Source organism: Anabrus simplex, chromosome 1 (genome assembly GCF_040414725.1).
Source record: "Anabrus simplex isolate iqAnaSimp1 chromosome 1, ASM4041472v1, whole genome shotgun sequence".
Classification (NCBI taxonomy): Eukaryota; Metazoa; Arthropoda; class Insecta; order Orthoptera; family Tettigoniidae; genus Anabrus; species Anabrus simplex.
Window position 1 is genome coordinate 1,319,471,165 of NC_090265.1, and position 14,283 is coordinate 1,319,485,447.

General features: G+C 40.3%; 1 protein-coding gene across 2 annotated transcripts in view; it reads right to left on the reverse strand.

Moving 5' to 3' along the window:
* Positions 1–2,978: 2,978 nt before the first annotated feature.
* LOC136858301 (fatty-acid amide hydrolase 2-B) overlaps positions 2,979–14,283 on the reverse strand; it is a 366,694-nt gene continuing 355,389 nt past the window's right edge. For both annotated transcript variants that reach the window (XM_067137740.2, XM_067137741.2), the window contains exon 11: positions 2,979–5,957. In XM_067137740.2, the coding sequence (XP_066993841.2) occupies positions 5,856–5,957 (102 nt within the window). In that variant the 3' untranslated portion in view covers positions 2,979–5,855. The remainder of the gene's footprint in view (positions 5,958–14,283) is intronic.

Below are 14,283 nucleotides of genomic sequence, written 5' to 3' on the forward strand. Positions count from 1 at the left end.
TCACCTCTAGTGCGTATTCAAGGCACGTTAAATGCCCACCGCTACGTGCAGCATGTGCTGCGGCCGGTGGCACTCCCGTACCTTCAGGGGCTGCCCAATGCTCTGTTTCAGCAGGATAATGCCCGCCCACACACTGCTCGCATCTCCCAACAGGCTCTACGAGGCGTACAGATGCTTCCGTGGCCAGCGTACTCTCCGGATCTCTCACCAATCGAACACGTGTGGGATCTCATTGGACGCCGTTTGCAAACTCTGTCCCAGCCTCGTACGGACGACCAACTGTGGCAAATGGTTGACATAGAATGGAGAACCATCCCTCAGGACACCATCCGCACTCTTATTGACTCTGTACCTCGACGTGTTTCTGCGTGCATCGCCGCTCGCGGTGGTCCTACATCCTACTGAGTCGATGCCGTGCGCATTGTGTAACCTGCATATCGGTTTGAAATAAACATCAATTATTCGTCCGTGCCGTCTCTGTTTTTTCCCCAACTTTCATCCCTTTCGAACCACTCCTTCTTGGTGTTGCATTTGCTCTGTCCGTCAGTGTATAAAATCATATTTCTGACTCAAAAGCAAAGCAAAGCAAAGCAAAGTCTTCTCAGTACAGGCCATGAAGGCCCTGGGAGGGGTGGAAGGTAAAGGCTTCCACTATCCGTAACCTTGGCACTTGATGGGGTAGAGTGGTTAGCTCTACGCTCGGCCGCCTTTGCCCCCAGGAATTAACGTGGTACTCATTTTTGGTGTAGGCTGAGTGAACCTCAGGGCCATATGCATTTCTGACTCAAGTTTTTGTATATTAACGCGATACTGGGTTTTTATATTGGAAAGGACAATAATAGCCTGTTGGATTCAGTTTAATTTTTGTCTATTTGTCTCTTACGGCATCATGGGAGAACGGATTGGAGGCTTTTCACGAAACTTGGTATTTAACTTTAGGAGAAGAGCAAGTAGAATCTTAGCTATTTTCTGTTCAAAATATTCAGCAAAAAGGGGGCTTCACAGAGGTTAAAATTATAAAATTCAATGTGTATTTTTTGCGATTTTTTAAAGGAAAATTGCTCATAACAAAATGTATTTACCAACTTATTTGTTCTATATCATTGTCGGTGTGATTAAGTTCAATAGTCGATAACTAACTCTATGGAAACTGCTATGGCAATTATCATGGCAACGTTTAAGGGCTCTGAACATCTGACTATATTCTATGTTTTGGATACTAACCTGATACCTCGATTTTACACTTGAAGGAAGTTACAAAATCAAGAATAGTAACAATGCAAAAAAAAAAAAAAAAAAAGGATGAAACTACAAAGAGCCACAGAGAACAGGAAAGTGAATGGTCTGCATGAATGGTCGACAAACTTGTAATCATGCACATGTTAAGTGATTGTCCCAACAACAATAACAACAACAACAACAACAACAGCTTGTTGCAATAACTTAAAAAATAATATTAATAATTTCGTGTGGCTATTTCTAGCCGAGTGCAGCCCTCCGATGAGGGTGGGTGGCATCTGCCATGTGAAGGTAACTGCGTGTTTTAATGGTGGAGGGTAGTGTTATGTGTGGTGTGTGAGTTGCAGGGATGTTGGGGACGGCACAAATGCCCAGCCACAAACACCCAGCCTTCGAGCCATTGGAATTAATCAATGAGAGTCAAAATTCCCGACCCGGCCGGGAATCGAACCCGGGACCCTCCGAACCGAAGGCCAGTACGCTGACCATTTATCCAACGAGTCAGACAAATGTAAACTCGTGTCCTCATCCCGAGGTGGTGCAGGTCTTTTCAGGCACACCCCCACTGGAGGTGAGCTACATGTAACCCTTTCAACCACATACCAGCCCCCCTGCCATTCTTAAATTTCTGGCAGTACCGGGAATTGAACCCCGGATCCCGAGGACGACAGCTAACAACATTAACCGTTACGCTACGGAGGTGGTCACTTGGATATAATTAAAATGTATTTACTTGTATTTACAGTCTTATGAAGGAATAACGCTGTTGCAAATGATATGTTTTGTAGCCTAATATTTAAGCAGTTTCATCCCAATGATAAAGAGAAACAAAAACGAGCATTTCGTACTACATGGAACGAAATTAAATATATACTTTCAACATTTTCTAGCAAACCACTGAACATATACTTAAGCAAAGACATATGATTAGTTCTGAATATCGGTTAAGATGAAGGTTAAATTTTTACAACTTGATCTTCTAGTCATCTTGACATCGTTAGATTCTGCAACGTATATATATTGAACGCGAACAAAGAGTGAAGATAGGCTCCCAATCAACACAAGGGAATTGTTAGCACCAGATGAAGGGCAGAAACATTTTAATATTCTATAATCATCTTCTTATATTGGCAAGATTCCATGCATTCGGCTGAAATTTGCACAACTGATTCTTTCCTCACTATTGTTGATCGACGATCTGAACCACGCTGGACCAAGAGCTAATTTAGATTCGTATCGTGGTTGTAGTTACCGGTACTATATTTTCCAAACCTGATTTATTTATTCCCTCTTTTTAATTTCATTCTTGGACTACATTAATAATTATTTATGTAGTTAATGATATCTTGTAGGTGCGACTTCTGAATCAAGGTTCAACAGGGAATATAACTGGTAACAGAGTTATTGGAACAAAAGTGACAGGGATGGGAATTTGGATAGGTAAGCCAAGAAATTAGTGGGCGTAAGGTGTGGCATCAACGGACCCCGAGTTGAAATAGAAAATATCTCAATTGAGGTCGACAGTGAGAATTAAACTCATATCTCAGTGCTGGTTGGATATTAAAATTACTTTGCTATTGTACATAATAATATATTCTTAATCTGCTTTGAAATGTACAAAATTTCCCTGTAAGAGGATGCCGTAAGGAAGAGATGAAAGAATGGGCAACACTGACATAGGTTGTCAGGTTTATGCAATTATTGTTCAATATAATATTACGTGTAAGAAGGAAAAGAAAGAGCCAGTAAAAATTTTATTAACAACATATTAAATAACAGTTCCAAAAATATACAATACATGCTTTTAGTCTTTATGGCCAAATGTTAAATCTGTAATTTTCACTGCTGACTGAGGTAATTATTTACTTTGATTTTTAAAATAATTATTTCAATTTCTTAATTATTTACAAAATGTATTTTTTTTTACATTATATACAGAACACATTACTGGACACACAAAATACTCATATCCTTTTTGGCCACGACTTTAGCTACAGAGCAACTCAGAGCTCAGTGACTCTGAATCAGAGTTCACAGTGAAATATAACCCGAGAAGGGTTCTTAAATTTGACTTAACAATGCATAGGGAAAATGAGGAAGCGATAAGAAATCTACACATAAAACAAGAATTGTGTGGTTACTTCAGGAGGAGTAGTTTAAAGGCGGGTAAACATTAACAAACTGCTGCATGTAAACTAATGGTTACTGCAACCACTTCTTCACGTGGACGACATTTCCATTGCCTGTTGCAACGACGAGAACCACAGTGCTCACAATAAGCTCGCCGTAAAGACATCTTTAATATCTCGTGAGTTAATTGCTCGTGTATTGTATATCCTGATGACGGTAAGGGACCACGGTTATACAAATAAAGGACGGATTCTACTTTAATTTTGGATTTACAATAGCAAACATTTAGTGGTCATTATAAAAATGCAAACCACTTGAATCCAACGGACTTCGAATATTTGAGTCTTGTTCGACTTTTAGAATTAAAAACTGGAGCGTTAATTTAGAGAAGCAGTCTCGGTGGAAGCTACATTGGTTGTGACCTTAAGATATTGGCAGCTGAGGTTTCTATTTAAGTTTAGAGTGTCAATTCAGTATACTGAAGCAAGCTGTCAGCTCTAATGTCACATATCCACAAGATTTGCTTGTAGTTAGCACCTGCAGTATGCGTAGCAGCAGTAATTTCAATCCAAGCATCTCCTATCAGGTGTTTCTTACAGTCATTTCTATCTGTAGGCTCCCATAATATCGGCGTAATCTTATATATTTTAATCGATTCGGCCACTTCTTATTGTCTCACTTATAGTGCTTTACAACGCTACTCCTCGATCGGAGGAAACACATTAACAAACCAGCGCGTCCACGAGGCTATTATGAGCACTTTTTGAGTTCTTAGAAAAATAAAAAACAACAGGCAATTAGCTTGCACGTCACGTTACAGAGTGCGCTCAAAGCTTGGAAGGCGCACTTGCAGAATGTGGTTGCAGTAAGGAATATATTACATGCAACGGTTTGCTAGTGTGTACACGTCCTAATGATCATAATTACCGAGTTTGAGAATGATATTTCGTCTGTCATTCTAGTTTAGACATTTCAGTGATGTGCAATACTTCCCGTGATGCACAGGAACAGGGCTATTCAAACCTGAATATTGTTGCTGCATTGGAGGCTCAGCTAAATCCGCAGTATGGCTAATTCCGCAGTAAATTAAATATAACTTTACCGTGGCTTTAACCCATCTTTCGGAGGAGGTTTGATCTGTTTACTAAGTCATCTTTTACTGTGATGGTAAAAGAGGTAGGTGGTAGCATCAAGGAACAACGGCACTTATCCTATTTACTCTTCTACAACATTTAGTGCTATTTTCAAGTAGTGTTACTTGCAGTGTTATTGAACTAAAATCCATGGACTAGTGCGGAATCAATTATAACATGTGGAATTACTCAGAGTGCTGCGGATTTAGCCGAATTATTACAGTTACAATGATGTGAATGCATTGCAAATAAATAATAATATTGTTTTGAAGTACTAAATAAATATAGCATAAGTAGCAGTTGTTCCAGTAGGCCTATGTAAATATTTTGAAATTCTCAAAATGCGTCATATTCCAATTTTGCCTTAATACTGCAGATTGAGCAAGTTTCGCCTGCTGTCAACCATTAGAGATAGTGCTCATTGTATTTTCAAAAGAAGTTTACAACAATTCATTTAGGTACAGTGTATGGAGGATTATGATTTGGCAGTAGGCCCTATACATTTAACACTATTACAAATAACCATTATCATGATTTCCTACACTAAATTATTGCAGTTGTCCGTCAGAATATTGCATAGAACATTACACACGTCATAATCTATGGTTTACTTCAACAAAAAGAAACTAGTTCGATGAACTTTTTCACTTACTATGAATTGTAACACTGAGTACTGAGCAGGCCTACATTTATTTTACAGTAGTATGGTGCATGTAAATCACACGTAAATGAACATCTTAAACTGAAAATGTATGAGCATGTTAGTACTGAAATTCAAAAGTGTGAACAATTTAGTTGTGTCACTGACACGACATTGACAAGTGGCAAGATTGACTTCTGGATGTAACCTGCAATGAATGTTTCACACTGAGGTAAACTGTGGAAGTATTCTTTATCTTCGATCAGGTATGATCAGGTTGGATTCACTATGATGTGAAGCGACCGTCACGTAGCGTGCGGAGTACCTGCCCGTATTTCACCGTATGTTATAGTGCCATCAACACACACACTTTGTTAAATATTACATCTTATTATAAAACAACAGTGCCAGAGCTTGGTTGTGCCATGCCGCAAGTTAACTGGTACGTCCTGATGCTGAGGTATAGTGTGTGGTTGACTTTAGAATATGCCATGAAATTCAGACAGGTACTCGACGTGCTATGTGGCAATCGCTTCACACCATAGTTTCAAGATAGAGAATCCAACCTAGTCATCCCTGTCTTAGGTCCTGAGATATAGTTCATCTCTACAAGGAGAAAGTCTTATATTCTGACAATTTTTGAACACCACATACTCCTCGTATACTATCTGTTATCACATAATACTGCTGTGACTGGGGCAGTAAATAAAGGGCTAAGATGACGTCATTGGAGGTGGAAACCATCCACCAAAACCTTTTTCTAATTCTTCAGCGACTGCTAAGCATAACCTGTCATGGTGAGGAGCTGCAACAACCTGAAAAAATAAATATGTTTGATCCCTCTCTGTCGAAAATATGCTTTAGAACAGAGGTACACAGCTCAATATGATTATTTTTTACAACAAAACATTGAGAGTACATCGAGGTAGCTATGGAGATAAATAAATAAATACTAATCAATCCATTTAATAGGTTTCTAGATGCATGCTGGTCACCAAGCACAAATATATAATATACATTCCAAAGAGTTCTAAAGGAAAAGGAACTTCGTTTTGCATCTTGCATTACTAAGACAAGAGTTGATACAACGCAAGCAAGCAAGTTCTTTATTCGTGGCGAAGTTAGGGCTCAAGGCCATCTTGTACTCTTAACCACAACACTTCAACAAAATTTAATCGAAATGTAAAAAAAAATATTAAAAAATAATAAAGTAGTACTAGTAGCAAGTATGGAGATAGTAATAATAGACAAAATTATAGAATGCACAACATGACAAAATAAATGACGATAATAATTATACAACTAACAATAGTAAGTTAATCATAAAAGAAACACAGTAAAAACCTATAACTAGCAAATGCATATCCAATTGTTGTGAAAATATGCTCATTCACGCACTCATTCACATTTCACTCATCATACAAGTCAGCTAGAAGTATTCAGCAAGTGATTTAGGCAATCCATCCTAAATCTCGTGCGAAAATGCGCATCTGTGATGTTAGTAGGGAGTGTATTCCACAACCTCGAGGCAGTGACTACAAAGAGCGGTTGTAAGCCCTGGAGTAACTGAGAAATATAGTTAAACAGGAGCCAAATCGTGTAGGTATCGTGGTTATGATAGGAGGAGAGGTGGTTAAAGTTTGATGAAAGTTAATTCGGTACACTTGACTTTAGAATTGCATGTATAAGGGATAACATGTGGAGACTGTGATCCTCGTGCACACGAAACTATAAGAACTGCCTATAATGTGGTGAAATGTGAGAATCATAACGTAGCTTAAATATAAATCTGATATAGGTGTTTAAACTCCGTTCGAGTATCTTATTACTGTCTTGAGATATGTCCGTATGTACAGTGTCGCAGTCGTCAGTCGTCTAGAACAGGTAGAATTAGGGATTGTACCAGTTGTATTTTAAGATGTATTGGAAATATAGTAGAGTAGGGTTTGGAAGGAAAAGTGAATTCTGAACTTTACGGCATGTACACCCCGGGAAAATGAATAAGAAGACCTTGATGCTAGAGAATGAGGCCTGCCATACTTGCACGGTGCACTATGAGAGGGCAGTGCGTGCGATGATCAAACACGCAGCGCTGCGAACACACCACGGACCGCGGTATCAGCTGTGAAATGTTGCAAACTGCGCAACAGTTGGTCACCGCCAGAGCCAATAGCAGCCAGTTTGCCGTGACATATGGACCTCTGTCTTTGCCTGCAACTTTGTTAGCATGCCGCAACAGTGTGTACGTGAACCGTTTGTACAATTGGCTGAGTTTGAGCGAGGGCGTATAGTGGGCATGAGGGAGGCCGGGTGGTCGTAGCGCTGATTTGCGCAACACGTGTGGCGAGAGGTCTCCACAGTGCATCGATATTGTTACCAGTGATCAGCAAAAGGCGCACATGCCCGCCGGCCTGGGTCTCGACAGCGGCAAAGCACAGATGCACACCAAGACCGTCGCATCTAACGGAGTGCCGTATTGGATCCCACCGCGACTTCACAACAAATTTTGGACACTGTTGCTCCGGGGGTATCAGCGAATACCATTCGCGAGCGTATCTGTGAAGCGGGGCTGTGATGCTGCGTGCCGTTAGGGCGTCTTCCGCTCACGCTCAAAATTCGGGAACCCCCCTCCAGTGGTGTCGCAATAGGGGCTTATGGAAGGATGAATTGAGACGTGTCATCTTCAATGATGAGAGAAGCTTCTGCCCTGGTCGTACGCGTGTGTGGCGTCGTGCAAGTGAGTGGCAACGTCTGGAGTGTATACGACAGAGGCACACACGGCTAACCCACGGCTAACCCACGGCATCATGGCGTGGGAAGTCATATCCTACACTGGCCGTTCTCCTCTGGTGATCGTCGAGGACACCTTGACCAGTGCACGGTACGTCCAAACCATCATGCAACCCGTCGTGCTACTGTTCATGCACCAACAAGGCAATGTGCTTTCCAACAAGACAATGAACGTCCACATTTTTCCAGTGCCACCCTACGTGCTTCTCGAAGGTGTACGGCAATCACCCTGGCCAGCATGATCCCCAGATCTGTCCCCCATTGAGCATGTTTGGGACGGGATGAAACGTCATCTTGCGCGGTCTGCACGGCCGGCAGGAAATCTGGCCCAGCTGGGGCACCAGGTGGAAACTGCATGGCAGGCCATTCCGAAATACTACATTCGTCACCTCTACGATCGTCTACATGGGAGAATTTCAGCCTGCATTGCCGCAAAAGGAGTGTGTACAAGGTACTATCGCCTCAAGAGTGTATCAATAAAATTCCTCTCGCCTGGGTCCTGCGGGACACCTATTGACTTGTTATGCCATCCTGAGTACATTGTTCCCACTGATACACGTTGCCGGCTGTCAGTAAGGTAGGAGCTAAAAACTTTAAGAGATGTCCCATTAAATTTGACAGTACAGAGTTTGAGCAGTAGTAACTCAGGGCTAATGTGTCAAAGGCACTGCTTGGGTCTAGTAGTGTTGCTACAGTAACATATCGTTGGTCTATTGCATGTCCGATATCGTCTGTAACTCTCATGAATGCTGACGCGGCACAATGTCCTTTTTAAAAGCCGCATGAAGAGGATCAATGAGGGAATTCTGGGTCAGGTATTCGGTGATTTGTGCATGAATCAGACGTTCGAATATTTTTAGAGGGTTGAGAGAATGGTCACGGGGCGGTAATCTGATGAAGAATCCAAAGTAGTGTTTGTCGGTATTGGCCTTATTAGCGTCATTCCAAACGTAAGGTAAAACTCCATTGGTCAGGCAGTAGTTGAATATGTGAGAAGTATTGGCAGTACAGCCCTGATGATGTTTTTAATTAATTTTATAGAGATACCATCATTACTTATCGCATCGGAAGTGATCGAGTACAGCACACGTTTAAAATCATTTGCGCTAACGGTGCGGAAAGAGGACTGGTCACGCTTGGAAAGGCATAAGGAGCTTAAGGGGTTAGTCGGTAGTGGAACTGGTTCAACTTTGGGCTGAGAAAAGTAAATATTTAACGTATCTAGAGATATGTAAGAAATGTGCTCCTCTATGGCTTTGCCTATGCCCAAAGATCGTAGCCTTATCCAGATTTGGGTTAAATATTATTATTTTCTTTTCCACTGAGTGTTGGGAGTAGTGGTATTTACTGTTTCTAATTAGCTGTTTAACTTTGTTCCTAAGTTTCCTGTATTGCTCAAAGTCCTCTTTATCACGCGTGCGTTTGTATTGTCTGTACCAACTGTCACGGCTGGCCATAGCAGATCTTATCTCGATCGTCAGCCAGGGACAAGGGGGGCGGGTAAATCATACCTGCCTCTTCGGAACATGTTTTTCATACAAGTTCAGCACTAATGAGCTGAATCTGTTAACTTCTGAGTCAATGTTATGAAGATTACGTAATGTCATACCACGGTAAGTTACACGCATTACTCCGTAGGTCATCTAAGTCAATGTGCTATATGTCTCGTAAAACAATGTAGCGTGTTTTATACTTCGGTCCTCTGATCGAGTAACATACTGTAAGTACAATTAAGTCGTGAATTGAAATCCCAGGAGCTGGGATCTGTCCATGCATTTGCAATTATAAGGTCAATGAAGGCGTGAGTCGAGTAGGCAGGGTAGGTGACGTCGATCGTAGCGTTAAGTGGTAGGATTTCCATGCTCAGAGCATGGAATAAATGGCACAGTTTGTTCGATTCACTAGTTTGTTTTAAAAAGTCCGTATTAAAGTCATCCACGACTATGACCTCTTAGTAGACCGATATGAAATCTGTTAAAGCTGCTTCGAAGTCATCCATTCGTCTAATTTTAGCTGCTTATATACAAGTCCTATTAATATTTTCTTATTATGGTTGAGTTCAAAAAACATACTGTGGTCTTTTGTATGTAAGGATCGACTGTTGGTCTCTATCATGGAGATGAGATATGCAGAAATACCCGCCTAATTCTGAAGTTGTGATGATGCAAAATCTTGTAGATGTGTTCGTCAAGTGTATGTACATTTATCTATCTCCAATTTAAATGAATCTTCGACCAGATATGAACTATATTCATGTATCATATTCCAATAATTCATTTTATTAATTGTCGGAACCATCTGGTTATCGTAACCTACATAATTCGGACATCTACTGTCTATTTGGGTCACTCAATGACTAGTTTGCCGGACCAGTTCCGCGCCATTCTAATTTGAGACTCCGTAAGATGCATATTCTCTATTCTTACTTCTACTAGTTGACGTCGTAAGCTATAGAGTCTCCATGGGTGAAGTTTGTCATGAGAATCGTATATATTTAGAGTACGATGGGGCAAAATGGTAATTAATTTGGTGGAAAGTTACGAAATATCTACAGTATTTGTTGTGAAGCAAGCTACGAACCGCATTGAAAGTGTAAAACAGTGAATGTGTATTTGAATAACATATTTTTATATTATATACTAGCTGATGTACCCGTGCTTCGCTACGGAATTCTACATTGTATACAGAATTCTAGGCTACGTAGTGTACACGTTGTGAGCAAGATTGTATTCAATTGCATAGCATTTAACGTTAACCTAGGAACCCGACGGGGTAGTCACCAAACATCTTTTCTCATATGAAGACTGGGTTAGGCCCTCTTGCCTACCATCAGTCACAATCAGGTTGAGGAGTTTTCATTATAATGGCAGACACTCACTCTCCACCTGCTTTTTTACATCCTCAGAAAGACTGTCTTAGTATTTCCCAACTGAAATGAACATAGGTCATTACAAAGACGTCAGTAGGAATGGCCGATTAAGAGCAATGCTTTCATATGAAATATTCGATCAAATGAAAAACCACATATTTTCTCACTTTCAACGAACAGTACTACGCTGCCGATCTAACAGTCCAATGTTCGAAAGCTGGAATGACCAAGCCGCAGAAAGCCGTGAACACACTTCGTCTTATTTCAGCCGGGTGGGGGTGTCGAATTGTAGAGACTCCCAGGGCAAAAAATATGCCCTTTTACTAATCTGTTTCCTGGGAGTACCCGATGACTCGGGAAATCTCAGTTCACTGCACAGGGGGCGGAAAAATCTATCTCCAAGCCAGAGGAGAAACCCCCTATTCACTGCTAATTTAGAATAAAATGAATGTAGAATTTAATAAAAGTGAAGAGAAAGGAGCTTTTCTTAAGAAACGGCTCTTTTCAGGGCTGAATTTTGAGTTATTTAGTGAATTGTGGCGCTAGAATTTCGAATATGCCTAAATTGTAATTCTAGACCGGGTCATGCAACTACAACAACAACAACAACAACAACAACAACAACAACAACTACTACTACTACTACTACTACTACTAACTGAGCCTCTGCCTTGAGTATGCACACTGCTCATTCAAACAACCGCGTCAGAGTAGGGATCGAACAGCTGGAATAACTATGATGAACCAGTCTGTTACGTACCGGCAGTATCAGAAATTGTATGAACCAGAGGAATGTCATGTTTTACATCTCCCCAGCTATTTCCTGCCAATATTCAGTCAGGCTGTTATACTCGGTACGCAGGAGTAATCCCATTTATCTGGGTTGAGCGGCATCATAAGAGACGAAGAACATCACAACAAACAATGGTCAATATAATATTATTGTTGATCAATGTACGGTAATGAGCTTTCAGTATTGTAGGCCTTCACATTTAGTTTCCTTTCGCCTCTGAAATACCACTCTTATCATAGTCGGTATGGTAAAACTGAATAAAACATAAATGATCGAAATTGTATTCTTTATAACTTTTGTTATGTAGTACTTTTCGATAGGACCAATAACATAGGTATTTAAAAATTAAATTTTAGGCGCCTTCCCCTAAAATACAATTTTATCCAGGGTGAATAAAATTGTTTATAACTTAGACTGTAGTTTCTTATTCCCCAACTGTATATACCGACATTTATTAAATTCTGTTCACCCATTTTCTCGTGGCTTGGCGTTGATATGGACTTGGCAACACAAATACAAATTCATGAATATCTGTGTTATTTAAGCCGGTACGGTAACAATGTATGACATAAATGATCGGAAATTTAATTCTGTTCAACTTTCGTTATACAGTATTTATCGATAGGACCACACATAATATAAATATTCGAGAATTAAATTTTACGCCTTCCCCTAAACTACCATTTTACTCAGCGTGAGTTAAATTATTTATAGCCTAGATTGTAGTGGCTCATCCCCCGACTTCACATACTGATTTTCATTAAATTCTCTTCAGCCGTTTTCTCGTGATGCGTGTAGACAGACAGACAGACAGACAGACAGACAGACAGACAGACAGACAGACAGACAGACAGACAGACAGACATTACGGAAAATTAAAAAAAGTGCATTTCCCTGTTACTGTGGACACGACTGATACAGAAATCCTTTTTAAATTCTGAGCAATGTACAGACAAAACTCTTATTTTATATATTGGATATAGATAAGAGAAAATGTTATAGGACCAACCATGTAGAAGACTAAAAGAGGCGTCTGATGGTGAAATCTTTTTGCCGATATATCAAACAGTTTCAAAGCAGTAACTCTTAAATAAAGGTCTGCACTTATAGACGTGGCCGTCTATATCTGTATGAATAAAGTTGTAGGGGGTACACTCTCTGTAATTTCGTTTATTTTGCCAATTTTTCAGACATTTTGTCCGTTTCAGATCAACTCAAGACCGTATCAGTAGTTTTTATTTTTCGTGTCTGTCTGTTTGTTCCACCATCACGGTGAAACGGCTGGATAGATCTCGACCAATCTTCATATTTAGAGTATACTCATCCCGGGGAAGGTTTTCATATGCATATGATTTAAAAATTTCTGAATAGACGGGAGTTTATAGGACAACCAGAACAGTTTTCTTCGATTTTCTCTTATACTATTGATTTTCTTGTGAAATCCGTGGACTATATCTGAAAGGTCCCTTCATTATAAACAACTTTATTATGTACATAATTTCGCTTACTCTTCAAATGACGGAGAAAATTACTAGGCCTATTTTCTGCGGGTCTCATGCTTTGCATTGAGTGACCAACAGACTGACAACGAACCTGCAGGTTACCATGGCAACGTCTATGATTGCTTGCCAGCAGGGAAGTAACATATTACCATTTTCGTCATCATTCCTGTAAACTCGTGGTTGTTCCCTGGGTAGAAAGCAAGAGAGACGTCAATCGGCCATTCTGCGGGATATTGGCGGAATACCGTTATAGGTTACAATCGTCCTCAAATAACACTAAGGGGCGTTGTTAATATTTGAACAGTACCGCGGAGTGTAGCAAATTATTTCGCACCGTAATGTGTTTTCTGGCATTTGCTATAACTTTTATTGTGTTTCTATTCTACTTCTGATGTCCGCTTTAATTTCTTGCCTCTGTCTTGCTTCTTTAGTCTTAAGTAATTACACCATAAGTCATCTTATCTGTTTATCTAAGAATCCCTGCCCCTAAATTCCTCTTCTGTTGCCGCCTTCTTATATTCGTAACTCATACCATCAAATGTATTGAGTGGCCTTTTATTTTCAGATAATTCCACTTGGTATTTACATGTTTGTCCTATCCGGCTGTCCTCAGTTAACTTTTCTGGATGTATTTTTTCTTCCTTAATTACTCCGTATGTATGCGATTGCTAATCCCGAAACCTGGACATTCTTTCCTCTGAGAAAATATTCTAAGTTGTTCAAACGTATAATTTTTGGCTCCGAAAAATATCGAAATATGGATGCAATTTAATGACGATGCAGACCTTCGTTTCGGGATGATTGGTGGTTAGCGGTAAGTCGAGTTACAAAACAGATAGCAATATCGCCGTTCAATTTTGTGAGATCTACAACTTCGTTTCTATAACTTATTGTCGTGTCTCGATTGTTGATAAGTTAGATAGCGCTGCATTCCTCGATTATAATCAAATCTCTCCAGCTCGATTGTGACTGGGCATTAGGAAAAGGGCCTGTCTTTTTAGTGATATCTCTTCATCTCTACTGTGATTGACAGTTGCCAAGTGAGCCTGCCGTTCTGGTAGAAACTCCTGAACTCGACTGTGCTTGGCAGTAGGAAATGTGGCCTGCCATTATCAACGAAATTTCTCCAATGCCTACCATGCATCGCAAACAACGTATGGTGTCCTCCCTGCTTTGTTTCTCGGATA